This window comes from Myotis yumanensis, unplaced genomic scaffold, assembly GCF_028538775.1.
Source record: "Myotis yumanensis isolate MYYU_CA2020_CCGP unplaced genomic scaffold, mMyoYum1.0.hap1 SCAF_5, whole genome shotgun sequence".
NCBI lineage: Eukaryota > Metazoa > Chordata > Mammalia > Chiroptera > Vespertilionidae > Myotis > Myotis yumanensis.
The window spans coordinates 7,134,320-7,154,185 of NW_027223756.1; the positions used below are offsets into that span (position 1 = coordinate 7,134,320).

The window sequence follows — 19,866 nt, forward strand, 5'->3', positions numbered from 1 at the left end:
GGATGACCACAGGACTGTGTTTAAGCTCCTGGGATTTCTCCTGAAAATAATGGGGAAGAAGTGCCTCTTGCCCCTGGATTGCTAAGCTGGTAGGATGCAAGCTTGGAACACTAGCCAACATTTTGGAAACTAATTGGAAAGCCATCTTCGGAATACGAGGACATGGGAGCCAAGAGATAGAGAGATGTCAGTTCATTTGAGTTCCTGGATCCAGCTATGCCTGAAGCAATCTATCTCTGAACCTTTCAGTTATACCAGAATGTTGTCACCTGAAACTCAAAGAGCAGTCAGGCCACAGCAGAGGGCAAAGGCACATTTTGAGGTGAAGTGGAAGGTCCCTCATGCCTTAGCAGGAACACAGTGATGTCAAGGGTGAGGGGCCTTTCCTCACCCCCTCACATAAAATCAGAGCATTTTAAAGCAGATCATGCACCAACCAGATCCAAGTCTCTCGTTTATCAGATGGTGAAACTAGGGAAAATGCTTGCCCAAAATCAACTAGTTAGCTAGCAACACTGCCAGGTTAAAAAAAACAACAACAGCTTAGAATAAGCTAACTTTTTCCACTCCACCACTCTGCAAGCAGTGTAGGGGACAAGCTGAGAGCTGGCTGGTTTGTGATTACTGAAGATCAGAGTATTTGGAAGTGAGGAACCAGAAACCCTCGGTTTAAATGTGGTACACAGAGATTATAAATGGTACATAATTAGAAATTTATATTCTAATCAAAAGAAATAGCATATCCAATTACTGTTTCCACAGGTATTTAAATTGCCTTTTAAGAAAAAAAATATGCTTTAGTTATAATAAAGTGGGCTAATTAAAAGGAAATACGTTAGGTAAATAATAGTACAAGTGATAGTCAAATATAACAAAAACCACACAAGTGGGACAAGAATACTGAAGTCTGGGACCCGAGAGAGCAAAGGCTGGGGACGGTGGGAAAGGGACCTTGTTCTCGGCAGCCTCCGGGGTCACACGGACTCTCCAATCACCCACTCCCACCTGCAATCACACAGGTGGTGGGTGATTCACTCCGTGTAACTGCATTTCCCGTCCTGAGTTGTTGTTTTTCAATGATTTGCTCTTTATAATTAGATCCCACCCGTGGTGTTCTTCCTTTTTCTCTTTGCTGGGGAGCCCAGGCGCCCACTGCTCAGACTGCGCCCTGCTCCCAACGATCTGCTCCAGAAACGAGGATCCCATTATCATTGCCTTCATCATAAACCTGGACTTAGTCACTAATACCTTTTATTTAGCCACCAGAAATGTAAGTATGAGGGGCTGTCTAACATTTTTTTCAAGTGGGGCGGGGGGAGAGGTCAAAGAGGAGAGGGGAGAGAATCCCACTAAAACACAGCCACATACAATGTGCTCTCCAGTGAGAGTTAATGGCGTGTCGTGTGTCATTACCTGCCACCCCAAAGGGCCGCCTCAGTCCCTGTGTGCACTTCTTCGTATTAGTGTCCTTCAGATCCATCTTCCCAACTCGGACTATTTGACAAATCAAGTAAATTTTATCCCTGTTGAGGTCTTTGTTTCCAAGATCCTGTGGGGCAGGAAATGAGAACAATTACACATCATGGGCCATATGGGAAAAAGTAGAAAGGGAAACCAAGTAACAGTAAGTCCTTGAGGTCCAGTTTAGCACTTAGTATTCGTGGAATAATCATACAACTGGTCCTGGTAAAGGCAGAAAACCAAGCTAGCACACCCATTTCACAGATGAGAAAGGTGAGTGTTGGGAAGGAAACTGGGTGACAGAAATCTGATGCCCAGTCCACCTCAATCTGACAGGAAGAGAAGTCTAGAGGTAAATTATCGGCTATAGACAGGATTCCCTGTATGCTAGCTGGTGGCCCCCCAAAACAGCATTTGCTACAAATGACTCTATCCATTTCATCATTGCTAAGCACCTCTCAAGAAAAAGGCAAAAGGAAGAGGGGGAAACCCTAAGTTCCCATTTCCTGACACCTAATGTATGTATATCACTCAGGGTTGGGTTGTCGTGACACCAAACAACCCCAATATCTCAGAGGTTATAACACAACAGAAGTTTCCTTCTGGCTCCAGCAATAGGTCCACTGCAGATGCGTGGGCCTCCGCTCCGCTCACTTCTTCACTCCGGGCCCCTGGCTGGTGGATGACCTCATCACGAAGGTGCTCCCACCCCTCAGCAGAGGGAAGGGAACATGGCAAATCACGTACTGGCACTTAAAGCTTCCACCAGGACAGATGCACACCACTTCAGCCTTCATTTCATTGGCGAAAGCGAGGTGTGTGAGCACGCCACCTTCAAGGGGGACAGGGGTGTGCACTCACTCGGTGTCCAGAAGAAGGAGACCAAATCACCCACACCAGTGTCGCATGCACGTGCTAAATGTCGCATGTCATCCTCTTAACTGATCCTTGACAATTTTCAGAAGTAGATGCTACTATTGCACTCCCATTTTATAGATGGGGGAACTGAGACACAAAGAAGATAAGGAGCTTCCCCAAGGTCATGCCCTTAGTCCTTGGAGACACTGTCCAGTCACTCTCACTCCAAAGTCCATAAGCCTAACTTCCACAATACATCTTCTCACCATCAGACTGGCATGCAAGAGGAAACCCCACCTGGACCGCCTCAGCATCTGACTGATGGGCTCAAAACTAAAAGCTCCAGTGATCCTGGGACCCCCTTCCAGCTGGAGTCAGCTGGAGAAGGAACATCAAGGGACGTTGTTGGCATCAGAGCAGAGAACCCTGGGCAAGGCCTAACTAGGAAATAGCTGCTTGTCCTCCAAGCTAAGCCGCATGCAGGCACATGCACTAGGTATAGCCTGCCAACTCACATCGGAGCCAGGGCTCGGGCAAAGCAGCCATCCCCAGCCTCTCACTGTGGCTGGTGGAGGAGGAAAATGAGGGAGGGTACAAAGTCTCTGGGAACATGATATGTCCCCAACGTGGTCCACCCTTTCTGCTTGGAGGCCGTGATGACTAAATGTAATGCATCCACGTGGCTAGGCTATGGTGCCTAGTTGCCAGGTCGAACACTAGTGTAGACATTGACTGTGACAGAATTTTGTATGTCTGTTTAGCTGCTACCAACAGTTGACTTTAGGTAACAAAGATTACCTTCCATAACGTACTTAGGTCTCATCTAATCAGTTGAAGCCCTTAAGAACAAAAACTGACGTTTCCCAGAGAAGTAGAAATCCTGCCTGAGTTCCCAGCCGGCTGGTCAGACTTGCAGATTTCAAATTTGTCAGCCCCCATAATGGGTGAGCCAAATCCTTAAAATTCATCTATCTGCCCATAGGTCCTATTGGTTCAGTTTCTCCGCAGAAAGCTGACCTATACAGGGCGTGTCCTTGCACCAGCTGGAGGCATGGACATCTGCTTTCTCATTCCCCAAAGCCTCCAGGCTAGGCAGGGAGGGAGGGAAAGAGGGAAGGAGGAGGCTTTCAGCCTGAGGATGACCCTACACTCATTGGCATTCCCTGCCTTGCCCCATAGGCGACTGAGGTTGAGATCCCAATTATCTCACGTCCAGATGGTTGGACAGCCTCTTCCCTGGCCTGCCTGACCCCTTTCTCCAGTCCACCCTGAAATCCCCTACAAGCCCAGATTTAGAAGCCACATTTATTATTTCATTTCTCTCCCTTCAACACTGTTAACAGCTCCCTAGGTCCTACCCTATTAGTGCTAATCTTCCCTGGCTGACACGAAAAGTCCTAGACATAATATGTTTCCAGCCGGCCTATCCAACCGATTCCCCACTATTCTCTGCAGGTAAGTACTCTATTTTTGTCACAAAGATTTCTTTATTGCTCCACAAACACACAATGCTTGCTTTCAACCCTGGATCTTTCTTCCTAAGCCCCCTGTCCGCACCACCGCCTCAAATGCTTATGGCTTATTCCTCTATAGAGCCAAAGCCTTTCCATCCTCAAAGGCTCAAGTCTTGCTTCATTTATAATGACCTTCATTCCTAATTACTTCTCTTCTTCCACTGTGATTTTTCAAAGCTTTGAATTGGTATCTTTCACAGCTACAGAGGCCCCAGCCGTACAGAGGCCCCTGAACGGTTTCTTCTAGATGTTAGGGCTAAATTATAACCCCCTCACCCATTTCATATGTTGGAGTCCCAAGCCCACAATACCCAGAACATGACTGTGTTTGGAAACAGATGATTAATTCACCCCAATAAATTTAATTTTAAAAATCAGTACTTAAAAAAAAAGAGGTGATTACGCTAATCTGAGGTTATTAGGGTGGGCCCTAATCCAATATGTCCTTCTAAGAAGAGGAGATTAGGACACAGGGAGTAGATGGCCATCTGCAAGCAAGGAGAGAGGCCTCCAAAGGAATCAACCCCGCACACATCTTGATCTTGGACTTCCAGCCTCCAGAGCTGAGAAAATAAGTTTCTGTTATTTAAGCCATCCTGTCTGTCCTTTGTAATGGCAGCTCTGGCAACTAATGCACTACATCAGCGGTTCTCAACTTGTGGGTCGCGACCCCTTTGGTGGTCGAACGACCCTTTCACAGGGGTCACCTAAGACCATCCTGCATATCAGATATTTACATTATGATTCATAACAGTAGCAATATTACAGTTATGAAGTAGCAACGAAAATAATTTTATGGTTGGGTCACAACATGAGGAACTGTATTTAAAGGGCCAGAAGGTTGAGAACAACTGCACTAGATAAACCTATAAGGTTCCTAGATAAGCCTCCATTCCACCCCCTCTTCCCTTCACTCAAACAAACGAAGGAAGGCCCCAGATTTCTAAGAGCTGTCTCATCAGAGACCCTTGGCACTAGAGAATCTTGATATGCGATGCAAGCACAGCAAAAGGCCTGAGCACAGCTTATTCACTAAGGGCGTGTAAACAAACGGGCAACCCTCACTCAGAACTGTTACAATCTGTGGTGTCTCCCCTTTACTTTGGCCTGAAAAACTCAGATGTGTCGGGGGAGCTGAAGCAGGGCAATGAAACTTAAAACCCATGTCACCAAAAAAAAAAAAAAAAGGAGACATATGTAATACTCTTTGTAACACTTTAAGCAATAAAACAATAAAAAAAAACCATGTCACCTGATTTAATAATTATTGTTCAGTCTTGTTTCCCACGTGTTGGCAGTGACCCCAAAACTGGGCAAGGTCTTAGGGAACCTCATGGTCTATGCCTACATGTCTTATTAGTTCAGTTTCTCCTTCTAAGAGGTCAAGGGGCAGCGGGGAGGGGGTGGGGGGGCGGGGCGGGGGGGTGGAGGCAAATGCTTGTAAAGCAGACAGAGGGGAATTCCACCATCGGCTCAACCCACGTGCCAGCTCCTCAAGCTCTGCCCCCAAAGAGGGAACTAGAAAGAACTAACATCCAGGACAAGATAAATAAGGCCAGCGAGACACATGCCTGCCAAGTTTTATCTCATCTCTAACTTAAACATCACCTAGATGCCCAACTGAAAGTAACTCCCGGTCAAACACCATCACGTCACCCTGTTTGAATTATCTCCGTTGCATAGATTGCTTCTGACATTTCTCTTGTTGGTTTGCTTGCTTGCTTGCTTGTTTACTTACTTATTTTCTGAATTATTCCCATCACATCACAAGAGCAGGGGCCTATCAGCTTATTCAGGGCTGGGTCCCCAGCAACTAGCACAGTCCTTACACACAGCAGATACTCACTAAATAGCCCTTGAATCAATGAGAAGCTAGAGCCCTGGCTGGTAGTTAGGGCATCAGCCTGAGGGCCCAAGGGTCTCGGGTTTGATTTCCGGTCAAGGGCATGGACCTTGGTTGCAGGCTTGAGACCCAGCTCCAGTAGAAGTGCCTGCAAGAGGCAACCAATGGATATGTCTCTCTCACATCGATGTTTCTCTCTTTCTCTCTCTCCCCCTACTCCCTCCCCTCCACACTCTCTAAAAAAAAAAAAATCAATGAAAAATATATCCTTGGGTAAGGATTTAAAAAGAAAGAAGCTAGAGCACCATGACCTTGCTTGCCCCGAAATGAAGACTCCCATCATCTCAAGAGAGGGAGGTGTCAGCCTTTTGAACCAGTCAACCAACGTTCTCAAGTTCATTTGCTGTGGGAGGAAGAGTTGGTGGTACAGGCAGAATTCCACAAAGGCAGGATCCCATTCGCCCTAATACTGAGCGACACAAATTTACCGATGCCCTTTTCCGAGTGTTTACATCATGAGTTGGTTCTCTGAGAAATGAACCACTGATTGATTCCCTGTCCCTCTCCCTCTCATGAAACATCTGTCTCCTGGTTTAATCAGGAAGCCCCACGGGACTCTCCTATTTATCAAGAAAATAAATAGGCTCCTCCTTTGAACTAATAATAGATAAACAGGACTGAGGCACATTTTTATAACTTTGTCTAAGCAATTAGGACCTATGATCTTATTCCTCTGGCCCATTTGTTTTTTTTAGGAAACAACAAACAAAAGAAATCAGCTGCACTCCTGTCTCATAGTGACATCACATAAGACATCACGTTTAATGGGTTGGAACTGGAAAATTATTGTAGAGCCAGGCAGGTTAATCCAGCGTGTTCGATATTCCTGGATCAAACCCATCAGGATGGCTAGCGCCCAAATCCCTCCCTGGCTTCTCCTCTATAACTTCCCTTGCTAACACAGGCAACATAGTGAAAAACGTCATAAATGTTCTTTGCCTCAAAGGAGCTTTCAGACAACACCGATATCCTTAGGTGTTTTAAGATCACACCCTTGACACAACCTCATGGAAACAGGACAAGGGAGGGGACTCTGCTGGAAATAGCCCTTATCTCCTTCTTCCCACTGGTTCTCCTTTCCAAAGCCAAACAGCCTGTTCACTCTCAAAAACAGGTCATCCAAATGGCAACTGATTTCAGCATTTCTACATATGTCTTGCCCGATGAGCACTGGTTTTTAAAAGGATGGCCGGTAACATCTTCAGTCATGCATGACTTCATTATGTTCAGAATATCCAGATTACCAAGCCAGTTAATGATCTAGGAAGGTCTTTATCTTTTTCTTGATATATTTGAGACAGGTTTTTAGTTTGGAACCAAAGAAAGGAAATCAGGTTAACCATGAATGAACCGGAAAGTCAGCACAGCTGCTGTACCCAGTTCACCCAGATGGTACCTAGCACTCTGCATGTGTTCTCTGTACAGCTGAGTGAGAAAGAGACCGGGAGGGAGGACGAGAGAGGGAGAAGGGGAGGATCCACCTTCCCCACAGCTTCCACGGGGCACACAGTGCCCTTCCCCGGCTCTGAAGCTCTGCAGAAAGCATGGAACACGGCTCTGCACCGAGGCCGCGCTCCCTCCAGGCCAACTGCTCAGCCTCATTCTCAGGATCGTGTCCCTGGGCGTGTGGAACGTGGAATGAGAAACAGTGCACACCCACCGTGAAGACCACCTTCAGGTTGTTGAGCATCTCGACCTCCTTCGGGAAGCCCTTGCTGCCCCATCGCACCAGGTAGTTCTCACTGTGGGAAGAGAAGTGGCAACCCATTACTGCCAGGGGCTCAACACGGTTCCCTCAAAATATTCGCCGAGCCACTGCTTTGCACGCCACACCAGGCTGGCTGCTGGGGACACCGCAGTGTTGGAGACAGACGTGGTCTCTCCCTGTAGAAGACGACGGTCCCATCAGGGAGACAGATGTTGGACTTGCAGGGGCAGAGAAGTTCTGATGTGTGTATTCAAGACCTCTTTTCCTCCCACAGCTGCTAAGCAAATTCTGGCCCAGCTGCCTAATATTCTTGGAAGAGCAGCTGCATTTTCTGTGGGGTTACTGAGGGGCAGAAATGAGGGGGAAGTTCTTTTAGTGCAATTTGCTGGACATTACGAATGTATTCAGCTGTTTTCACTGCTGTGCTTTATCACAATATTACAATTGAGCTGCTTTGCAATAAATAAAATGTCCATTTTTATTGTATTCCCCCGCCCCAAAAAAAGAATGTATTCACCCTTTCCATTCCACTCCCCTTTTAAGACTGAGTAAAGATTTTAATTATTTTAAATTATCCCTGTGATGTAGGACTGTTTCCTTGAATGGAACATCACACTGTGATGGACCACTGAGGGCCTTAGCCATTATCTGAGATACGCTTAAGTAACTATTTAAATGGGGTCCTAACAGCTATTTACATGCGATTGTGCCCTAAGAGAACTGTTCAGAAAGCTGTGAGAATGTGAATCAGGAGAGCCTGGCCTAGTTTGAGAGGTCAAGGAAGTCTTTGTTGAGACATGCAAATAAAGTTGGTCAAGAAAAGAGTGGGAAAGGGAAATTTTTCCGGCAAAGCAAACATGAGTACAAGCAACCTGAAGCAGAATGAAACATATACATCTAGAAACAGATCCCAGGGAAAGAGAGAAATTCGAGAGAGAGGCCAGACCACGTAGGCTTTGAAGGCCATTCAAGAATTTTGGCTTGATCCCGTGGCTAACTAAATCCCATTTAAGGGTTTTATGAGAGGCAGTCACATGGTTCTGACATACGATCATTAATCCTTTCACATCTTCAAGCCACACACCACCTTGTGCAGTTTATCCTGGTCCGTCCAGCTGTGCTAAAAAGAGAGAGTCTAGCACCTCTTTAACTGAGGAGAAGCCAAGTAGAGTTTGCCCAGTTGAGGCAGTAGGTTTCTGTGCCATCCAGGAGTATACAGTAGGTGCTAAATAAATGCTTATCTTGAATTAGTAAGAAGCAAAATAAAGCTCAGAAATCAAGTCACCCCAAGAAGACATAATGAGAATTCAGCAAAGTTAAGGGCAATTGCTTTCTTTTTTAGAGATTTGTTCTATCTGACTTCTGGCTTCTCTCTCCCCACTCACCCCTAGAAGATTAATGAGAGTAATCCAAGCAAAGTTCAAGGGGGAAATGGAACTGCTGACAATTGAACACAGCTTTGGATTAACCAATGGTTAAAACTCAATCAAGTTAAATGCACCTTATTATTTTTTTTTCAGTAAGATTTTAAAATTTTAGTGAAATTTGCAGCAAACTAACCAGGAAGACTTTATTTCCCCCTCCCCAATTTTTAAGTGATTTCCCATTGGTTAGTTCTGACCCGTCATGGTGAAATACGTGGGTATCACCCAGAACCTTTCATTACAGGTAGCAAGCCCCATCGAGAACCACCCTGCTAGGTCGAAACAGCAGGGCCTCGCAATTTTCTTCCAGGGGAAATAGAATCATAAATAAGGAAAGCAATTTAGAGGGCTGAGCGGGCCCCATCCATCCTTGCTCAGGAAGACCTGAGGCTAAATTGGGAAGGCCCACCCGGCACTAAGACAGGTGAGGCCTCCTCCACGTGGCACCCTCCTCAGAGGAAGGATGAGGACCATTCCAACTCCTCCTCAAGCTTTTTTTAGAAATTAGCCCTGTACTGGCCCAATGCCTGGGCTGCTTTTTTTTTTTTTCTACAAAAATTTACCTTCAATCTCCCAAACCAGATTTCTTCAGACACCCACTGGAATCTGACCATGACTCATCCCAACACTGGATGGTCAGTCTCAGCCAAATTCTCCCCAGTCACATCTGGGCCACACTGAGGATGCCTTAACTAGCCTGTGGCTCATTGTCTGTCAACCCTGATTAGGGCAGGCAAGACCGGAGATCGGTTTCTTAGGGCAAGGGCAGAGGCAGTCTGACACCAGTAAGGCATCCAAGTTCCCCCTCATTTTTCTGTATCATGCCTCTTCTCTTCTTTCTTTGCTTTCTACTTTTTTGCTTCTGCCCATTTTGTCCTGCTCCTCACCATCCCTCACTCCCCTGAAGGCTGCCCTGTGTCTCGGCATGCTCAGAGGCACCTCTCAGGCACGCCCCAGCAAGCACATCATCGCTGTGACACATCAGGGAACAGGGCTGCCATCTTGCTGATCCATTGCCTCTCTCCCCAGAACAGGTTCAGGCCATCCATCACTTGGGCCAGCAGGCCAGGCACCCTTGCCAATTCAGTCATGACGAGTCCTCATGTTTTCTAAGAGGCAGGGAGGGTCCTGTTAGTGCTTTCAGGATCTTTGACACAGGTGCCTTGGGAGCAAAGGACAGGAACAGCAAGGAGACTGCCACACAGACCCGTCCAAGGCAGGTTCTCAGGGAGCAGGAAGACGTGTTTGCAGTGTCCGCTGAGGCCTAGCCAGGTGAACTGGGCTGGCTCTCTAATATTAGGGATTTGGTTTGCTATAAAGAATAACTTCCCACCATAAATGACACCCTGGTGAAAACCATTCAGGTATCTGATGTTACTCCTAGGGAAAAGTGCCTTGGTGACAGGCTAAATTGGGGACCCCCTTGCCTTTGGAGCCAGATGGACCCAGGTAGAAATCCCAGCTCTGCCACTTATAAAGACATGTGACTTTGGGAAAGTCACGTGGCTTCCTTGAGCCTCATGTTCTCACCCAAGTGGCACAGAGTAATGAAATTGAATGAGATCATGTACAGGCCTCAGCTCAGCCTTCTGAGATGGACAGTCCCCTCTATGTTTCACAAGTGTCTCCAAGAGAGCCATCATTTTCTAAAGCCCCACATTCACCATCCCTGCACTCATTTCATTGTCATGGCATCAAAGCTAGAAAGACATCATTTTCTCCATAAAAGCAGATCATGCTCCAGCTCTATTCTAATGCATAAACCAGGACCTCCAATATAGGATCATGTGTTGGCCCTAATCCTATTGGGGCCATAGTCAGTGGTCACCTGGGAGGAAGTATGGTCTGAGCCAGAAGCAGAGGCCAAGGGGACAGAAGTGAGGGCCAAAGTCTTTCCCTGGAGATTCCCAAAGGTGCTTGTCCCACCTTGAGCTGAGGCACCTAGAAGTTCCCTCATTTCCTTCATTCTCAAGAACAGTTCATTAAAGTAGTAATAATCACAGCCACTCCCTTTTGGAGCTCGGGTAGCATTTGCCAGCCCTGGGCTTCATGTGATTTTTTTTCTCATTAAAAGCTTGAAAAAAAATGACCCTGTGAGGTTGGCATTCACATTGTGCATATGGAAAACCCAGAGTGAAAAAAAAGTAATAACCTGCCCAAGGTTGAGAAAGAATAAGTGGGGATGTCAGGATGTGAACCCAGAGCTCATACTCTTTCTTAGGCCACTGCTGCTAAGGAGGATAGAGAGTTTGCACCATTCATTCTCAATTCCCATTTTAAAGTAGTTCTTTCTATTCTATCCAATGCTACCTCTCTGAATCTTGTTATTTCTGGTTGTCTTCCAGAAATCAGAACTATTTACAAAACCATAACCCAACTCTGGAAAAAAAATGGTGGTAAGAAATACTTCCACCTGACTTCTATGCCCTAAACAAAAAAAGTTATTTCACATTCTCAGTGAGGCTCAGTTTCTCTTGTGGGTGGGAATTTCTGCACAAGTGCTGATGGAAAGAAAAGATGCTCTGTGGTCCGCCAACTCCAGCTTCCACATGCAGAGAAGTCAGGCAACACTGACCACACCTACCTTATGACGGCTTGCTTGTTGGGGTCATACAGAGACATGAAGAGCTCAGAGTCTTCCCCAATTCTGCACACAAAATTTCTCACAAAGACATAGAGGCTGTGGGTAGGGGATGAGGAGATCCGGGAAGACAATCCATAATCTGGCTGATCTTTTGACTGAGAGGTGAGAGGAAGAAAGAGAAAATTAGCCCAGCACCACTCAGAACAACAGAAAGATGGTCCAGGATATTGAGAATCACGTAGGTTTTGAGCCCGAAAATTTCAGCAGTATTTTCAGCTCTACAACCCAAAGTTTCTGCAACCTGAGCCAAAGTCACTTGCCTACACTCTCACACTGCCTTGATTTTAACCTCTCTCGGCTTTGATTTTCCCATCTTGGTTTCCCACCACTGACTGACCCAGCCTTCCTCATGAAATTAGTGTCATAAAAAGCACAAACTGTAAAAGAAAAAAAATTGCTTAAAGAAACTTCATCAAAACTAAAAACATTTGCTTATGAAATGACACATTTAAGAATATCAAAAGGCCAGGCATAGACTGGGTGGAAACATATTTGCAAAATGTATATCTGATAAAGATTTGAAAAGCAAATTAGAAATTGCCTAGGGCTTGGAGATGTAGAAGGGGATGGACTATAAAGGAACTCAAAGAAACATTTAGGGTAATGCAACCATTCTATATCTTGATTGTGGTGGAGTTTACCCAACACTATGTATTAATAAGATTCATTAGACTAGTTTTAAATAAGTTAATTTTTATTGTGTGAAAATTATATCTCAATAAAACTAAAAATAAGGTTGCTTTCAAATACTGTGGTTAAAATTATTTTTAATTATGAAACAGATGTTAACCTTGAAAAGATTGTTTCCTTGAAATCTTTTGTTGGCTTCCTACCACACTTGAAATAACATCTTAGCCCTTTTGCATGACTCCTCAGGTCCTATAAAACCTGGCTCCTGTTACTGGCTTCTCCAAGGCATTGCCTACACTCTCACACTGCTCATCATACTCCATCCATACTGGTCTTTCTACTCCTCAAACATTCAGAACTCAGTCCTACCTCAGGGCCTTTGCACTGGCTGTTCTCTCTGCATAGAACACTTTGTCCTTAGCTCTTCCCAGGCCTGATGCCTTCGCTTTATTCAAGTGTCATCTCAGATGTCACTGCTGAGAGAGCCTTTCTTCATGGTACCTTTTGAAATAGCTCCTGGTTCACTGATTCACATAACCCTAGTTTATTGCCTTTTAGAAACTTACTATCACCTGTAATTAATTGTTCCATTTGTTCATTTACTTTTTTACTGCCTTTCTTCTTTTCTCCTCTCTGGGCTATAAAGTTCTATGAGAACAGGAAATTTGCTGGCATTAAACTACCTATGGGATGGATACAGAATGAATTACAGATCCCAGTACAAAACCACAGTAAAATGTGTGTGGTTACTGATCATCTCTGTCCATAGGGAAAATAGTCTGGTTAATTAGCCTATTATTTTAAGTTTATGACTTACTGAATGCCTGCCCATCTTGGTCAAAGCCTGTTTCACAAAGCTCACCATTTCTTCCTTGATACGCTCTGTGATTTTCTCAGTTGCTTCCTGGTGTGCATGGAACAAGCTGATGACGCTGGTGTTATCAGGGTCCAAGATATTTCCATCTTCATCTCGGACAATCAGATCAAGCTCAAGGATTCTGAAAAGCAAAATGGGAGGGGAGGATAAATCACGAGAGGCTGAAGCCTTTGGGACATGGGTGAGGAGTTTCTACCAGAAAGTTCACCTGATTTCTAGGATCATAGACTCCCACAGAACAGCTCTACACCCACAGCCTTGTGCATAGCTGGGAGTCACACTGATGCAGCACAGCCTCCTTAGGAGGGACTGTGGCATGTGTATTAATGTATATTTCCTGAGATATTGAACTGAGAGAAACACCTTACACTGAAATGAGGATGTGTGTTGCAGCATTATTTGCATTAAAAAAGTGTTGAAGAAAAGTGTCTATAAAAAGGTAATGGCCATGGGATGCAAGGATGGTATAATATTCACAAATCAATAAACGTGTGATACGTCACATAAACAAATCGAGAGATAAAAACCACATAATCATATCAATAGATGCAGAAAAAGCATTTGACAAAATGCACCACTCTTTCCTGATAAAAACTCTCAGCAAAGTGGGAATAGAGGGATCATACCTCAACATAATAAAAGCCATATATGACAAACCTACAGCCAACATCATACTCAATGGGCAAAAACTAACACCATTTCCCCTAAGAACAGGAACAAGACAGGAATACCTGCTTTCACCACTCCTGTTTGACACAGTACGGGAAGTGCTAGCCATAGAGATCACACAAGAAAAAGAAATAAAAGGCATCCAAATTGGAAAAGAAGAAGTAAAACTGTCATTATTCGCAATGACATGATATTGTACATAGAAAACCCTAAAGACTCTATAAAAAAACTACTAGATTTAATAAATGAATTTGGCAATGTAGCAGGATACAAAATTAACACCCAGAAATCTATGGCTTTTTTATACACCAACAATGAACTCACAGAAAGAAAAACAAACAAACAAATAAAAACAATCCCATTTACCATTGCAACAAAAAAATTAAGATATCTAGGAATAAACTTAACTAAGGAGGTAAAAGACCTGAACTCGGAAAACTACAGGATGTTGAAAAAAGAGATAGAGGGAGACATAAACAAATGGAAGAATATACTATGTTCATGGATTAGTAGAATCAATATCATTAAAATGTCCATCCTACCCAAAGCAATCTATAGACTCAATGCACTCCCCATTAAAATACCAACAGCACGTTTCACAGGCCTAGAACAAACTTTCCAAAAATTCATATGGGACAAAAAAAAAAAAAAAGACCCTGAGTAGCCACAGCAATCCTGAGAAAGAAGAACAAAGTTGGAAGGATCACAGTACCAGACATCAAGCTATACTGCAAAGCCACTGTTCTCAAAACTGCCTGGTACTGGCATAAGAACAGACATATAGGCAAATGGAACAGAACAGAGAACCCAGAAATCGACCCAAGCCATTATGTTTAATTAATATTTGACAAAGGAGGCAAGAGCATACAATGGAGTCAAGATAGTCTCTTCATTAAATGGTGTTCAGAAAATTGGACAGATACATGCAAAAAAATGAAAGTATATCATCAACTTACACCACACACAAAAATAAATTCAAATGGATAAAGGACTTAAACATAAGATGGGAAACCATAAAACTCTTAGAAGAATCCATAGGCAGCAAAATAGCAGGCATATGTTGTAGCAATATCTTTACTGATACAGGCCCTAGGGTAATAGAAACTAGGGAGAAAATAAACAAATGGGAATACATCAAAATAAAGAGCTTCTGCACAGCAAAAGAAACCATCAACAAAACAACAAGAAAGCCTAATGCATGGGAGAACGTATCCACCAATGTCATATCCAATAAGGGCCTAATCTCCAAAATTTACAGGGAACTCACACATCTTAACAAAAAGAAGATAAGAAATCCAATCAAAAAATGGGCAAATGACTTAAATAGACATTTTTCAAAAGTGGACGTACTGAAGGCCAAGAGACATATGAAAACATGCTCCAAGTCACTAAGTCATCTGAGAGATGCAAATCAAATCAACAATGCGGTACCATCTCACACCTGTCAGAATGGCTGTCATCAACAAATCAACAAATGACAAGTGTTGGCGAGGATGCGGAGAAAAAGGAACCCTCCTGCACTGCTGGTGGGAATGCAGACTGGTGCAGCCACTGTGGGAAACAGTATGGAGTTTCCTCAAAAAGTTAAAAATGAACTCCCATTTGACCCAGTAATCCCACTTCTAGGAATAAATCCCAAGAAACCAGAAACACCAATTAGAAAGGACATATGCACCCCTATGTTCATAACAGCACAATTTACAATAGCTAAGATTAAGAAATAGCCTAAGTGTCCATCAGCAGATGAGTGGATTGAAAAACTATGGTACAGAGATCAACCAAAGCCATTATGCTCAATTAATATTTGACAAAGGAGGTAAGAGCATACAATGGAGTCAAGAGAGTCTCTTGAATAAATAGTGCTAGGAAAATTGGACAGATACTTGCAAAACAATGAAACTATAACACCAACTTACACCATACACAAAAATAAATTCAAAATGGATAAAGGATTTAAACTCAAGATGGGAAACCATAAAACTCCATAGACAGCAAAATAGCAGACACATGTTGTAGCAATATCTTTACCGATACAGCTCCTAGGACAATGGAAACTAAGGAGAAAATAAACAAATGGGACTACATCAAAATAAAAAGCTTCTGCACAGCAAAAGAAACCATCAACAAAACAACAAGAAAGCCCACTGCATGGGAGAACATATTTGCCAATGTTATCTCCGATAGGGTTTAATCTCCAAAATTTACAGGGAACTAATACAACTTAACAAAAGGAAGATAAACAATCCAATCAAAAAATGGGCAAAGGACCTAAATAGACACTTTTTGAAAGAGGACATACAGAAGGCCAAAAGACATGAAAACATGCTCAAAGTCACTAATCATCTGAGAGATGCAAATCAAAAAATCCCAAGAAAACAAAAACACCAATTAGAAAGGATATATGCAACCCTATGTTCATAGCAGCACAGTTTGCAACAGCTAAGATTTGGAAACAGCCTAAGTGCCCATCAGCAGATGAGTGGATCAGAAAACTGTGGTAAATTACATGGACACAATGGAATTCTACACTGCTGTAAAAAAGAAGGAATTCTTACCATTTGTAACAGCATGGATGGAACTAGAGCGCATTATGCTAAGCGAAATAAGCCAGTCGGAGAAAGCTAAATATCACATGATCTCACTCATATGTGGAATATAGTGAAAAACATAAACTGATGAATAAAAATAGAACCAGAGACATAGAAGCATTGAACAGACTGTACAACCTGAGGGAAGGCGGGGGGTGAGGGGGTAAGAGATCAACCAAAGGACTTGTATGCATGCATATGAGCAAAATCAATGGACACAGACAGTGTGGGGGGTGAGGGCTTGTGCTTGTGGGAGGGGAGATGGGGGAGAGGTCAATGGGTGGGGGGGAGGAGACTCATGTAATACTTTAAACCAGTGGTTCTCAATCTTGGCTGCACATTAGAATAACTGGGAATCTTTTTAAAATCCTGATTTCTGGGCCTCATCCTCCAGAAATTCTGTTTCTTTGTTATGGGGTGGGGCCACAACATTAGTAACAAAGAAACAGAATTTCTGGAGGATGAAGCCCAGAAATCAGGATTTTAAAAAGATTCCCAGGTGATTCTAATGTGCAGCCAAGGTTGAGAACCACTGCTTTAAACAATAAATAATTTTTTAAAAACTATGGTACATCTACACAATGGAATACTATGCTGCTATAAAAAAGAGAGAACTCTTTACCATTTGCAACAGCATGGATGGGCCTGGAGAACATTATGGTAAGGTTTGCAGAGGCCTAATTTGAAGCTGCTTTTGCACTTGATGATGAGATGGAGGACCTCAGTTGTCCCTAGGGGAGGTGGGCTGATGGAGATTCTGAGAAGGCCAATAGCGGTCCTGCTTAGGCACCACTACCAGGTACCACATTGGGGAAGGGCAGTAAAGACAAATAAGCCAGCCAGAGAAAGATAAATATCACATGATCTCACTCTTTTGTGGAATATAATGAACAACATAAACTGATGAACAAAAATAGATACAGAGACAGAGAAGCATCAGACTGCCAAACCTCAGTGGGAAGGCAGGGAAGGGGAAGAGGGGTAAGAGATTAACCAAAGGACTTGTATACATGCATATAAGTCTAACCAATGGACACAGACACTAGGGGGATGAGGGCTTGTGTTGGGTGTTGGGGGTGGCTGGGGAGAGGTCAATGGGGGGGAAAGGAGACATATGTAATACTATATGTAAGACTTTAAACAATAAAGAATTTTTTCAAAAAGGGAATGGCTAAATAATCTGTGATTTGTGATGGAATTTCATGAAGCAGGATCTAAAATTTATAATATTGTTTTAATATGTTTAATGAGATATCTCAATGAAAAAAAAAGTATGGACAGGTGCATACAGTGTATTTTATATAAAGAAAATCAAGCCAGATATGTTATCTGGGTGCATGTACATGAGTGACAATGAACAGAGAGAGAAGCTTGGACAAAATGCACCAAATTACCAAGACCATCAACAAGGGTACCTATGTGGAGAGATAGGGCCCTAGGATTAGGAGAGATCGGGGGGTCAAAGGAAACATGTGCCTTATCTCAATCTGTTTAACATTTTAATATGATATATGATGTGATATTATGTAATACAATCCTATATAATAAGAGGCTAATATGCAATTGACTGAAACTGCCGAAAGACTGGTCGCTATGATGTGCACTGACCACCAGGAGGCAGACGCTCAATGCAGGAGCAGCCCCCTGGTGGTCAGTACACTCTCACAGGGGGAGCACCACTCAGCCAGAAGTCGGGCTCATGGCTGGTGAGCCCAGCTGTGGTGGCAGGAGCCTCTCCTGCCTCCGCAATAGTACTAAGGATGTCCAACTGCTGTCTTAGGCCTGCTCCCCACAAGAAGCAGGCCTAAGCAGGCCTAAGCCGTCAGTTAGACATCCCCTGGGGGCAGGCCAGGCTGAAGGACCCCACCCACTCCACCCTGAATGAATGAATTTCGTGCACCAGACCTCTAGTATTTATATATAATATAAATGCAGAAAAGGTATTCACATATTATTTATTTAATAACTATTTGAACATAGTTGTTGTGGGCAAATCTCTCTTTAGCTCTCTGATTTCCAGGTCACACACTTTCTCCTTTGTTACGGATTTGTTTTAAGTTCATCTGCCATTCTGTTTGGCATCAATGGCAACTAATAACAGCAAAGACTCACACAGCACTTGCAATAAGCTCACATCTGTTAAATGTTCTATGTGTATTAATGCATTAAACCTTTACAACAATCCTTGAGGGAGATACTATTAATACCCCCATTTTACTGGTGAAGAAAGACCAAGGATATGGAGGCTAATTAATGTGCTCAACATCACACAGCTAGTAAAAAGGAATACTACATCCTAGTCTGCACTCTTGACCTCTATGGTATATGTTATAGTTGTTTAAGAGCAGTATTGGATTGGGGAACCCAGAGTAGGTTTGCAGAGGCCTAATTTGAAGCTGCTTTTGCACTTGATGATGAGATGGAGGACCTCAGTTGTCCCTAGGGGAGGTGGGCTGATGGAGATTCTGAGAAGGCCAATAGTGGTCCTGCTTAGGCACCACTACTGGGTACCAGATTGGGGAAGGAGAGCAAAGACAAATGAAGGAGACTAAACTTTCATCTATTATTTGAGAATCGGATTGAGAGGCACGTCTCTCATCTCACCCAAATGCAAACAGAAGGGAGCCAAGGTTCACCCGTTTGTCCACATTCATTAGGAAACTAACTTCCCACTAGATAGGACTCATAATACTGGGCAGCCACGGTGCAGAACGGGCCGTGCTCAGGGGGAACAAATGCATTCAGCTAATGCCAAGCAGAGGCTCACGTGGCCTCGGAAAAGATGGAGCCTCGCCCATACATAATTTAATGCCAAGATCTCTCTAGCTCTTTGTCTTCAAAATTTATCAAAGTGGATTCAGTTCTAACATGTATGAATAAAACATCCTTCCAGGTGCAGCTACCCTGGGTGTCGGAGGGGTCATTTGAGGATTCCTCCCTCACTCTTTGGACACAGAGAGCCAATCCATTGCCAGTCTCACTTGAAGCTGGGAGCTTTAGTAGTCGAGGGGCGGGACTGCTGGGATTCCCAGACTCAGGATCAGAAGGGCTGCCCCTCACAGGACAGCAGACGATTTGTTTTGGAGAACTGACCATTTTGACATTTTCTGTTAGAAGGTGGCCCCAGTGCTCTCTTCTGTTCAAGAAAGTGAACCCAAGATGAAGGTGAGGGAAGAAGCCCCCAATGTATGCATTTTTCTAAAAATAAAAAAAATTAAGATAAAGAAAACAGAAGTGGCTCCTTCTGTGGTTTCCCATTGCCCCCTCGACAAATGCAAACTTCTCCACTTGGCTCTCAGGCCCTCAAGGTTCTGGTCCATCTGCCTTCCTCTCCCTGTTCATGTTCATCTCACAGCTCTCCTTGCATTCATTCTCTCTCTTCTCTCTCTCTCTCTCTCTCTCTCTCTCTCTCCCTGTCTTCGGCAATTCTTCACTGAATAATTCCTACTAGTCTTGTTAGATTCAGAGCTATCGCACCCTGCCCTGCCTCCCACCCCTGCCTCCTCCCACCTTCTCACTCATGCTTCCTCCTCTCAAGCAATGCATGACTTCCTACCCAGATGTCTGTTTCTCTTTCTCTCTCTTCTCTC

At 43.8% G+C, this 19,866-nt stretch overlaps 1 protein-coding gene across 4 annotated transcripts in view; it reads right to left on the minus strand.

Annotated features, from left to right (window-relative positions):
• DOCK2 (dedicator of cytokinesis 2) overlaps positions 1-19,866 on the minus strand; it is a 372,626-nt gene that overhangs the window by 308,027 nt on the left and 44,733 nt on the right. For all 4 annotated transcript variants that reach the window (XM_070414430.1, XM_070414429.1, XM_070414433.1 and 1 more), the window contains 4 exons: positions 13,005-13,140; positions 11,453-11,607; positions 7,397-7,478; positions 1,414-1,549 (listed from right to left, as the gene is read on the minus strand). In XM_070414430.1, coding sequence (XP_070270531.1) covers positions 1,414-1,549; positions 7,397-7,478; positions 11,453-11,607; positions 13,005-13,140 — 509 coding nt within the window. The remainder of the gene's footprint in view (positions 1-1,413; positions 1,550-7,396; positions 7,479-11,452; positions 11,608-13,004; positions 13,141-19,866) is intronic.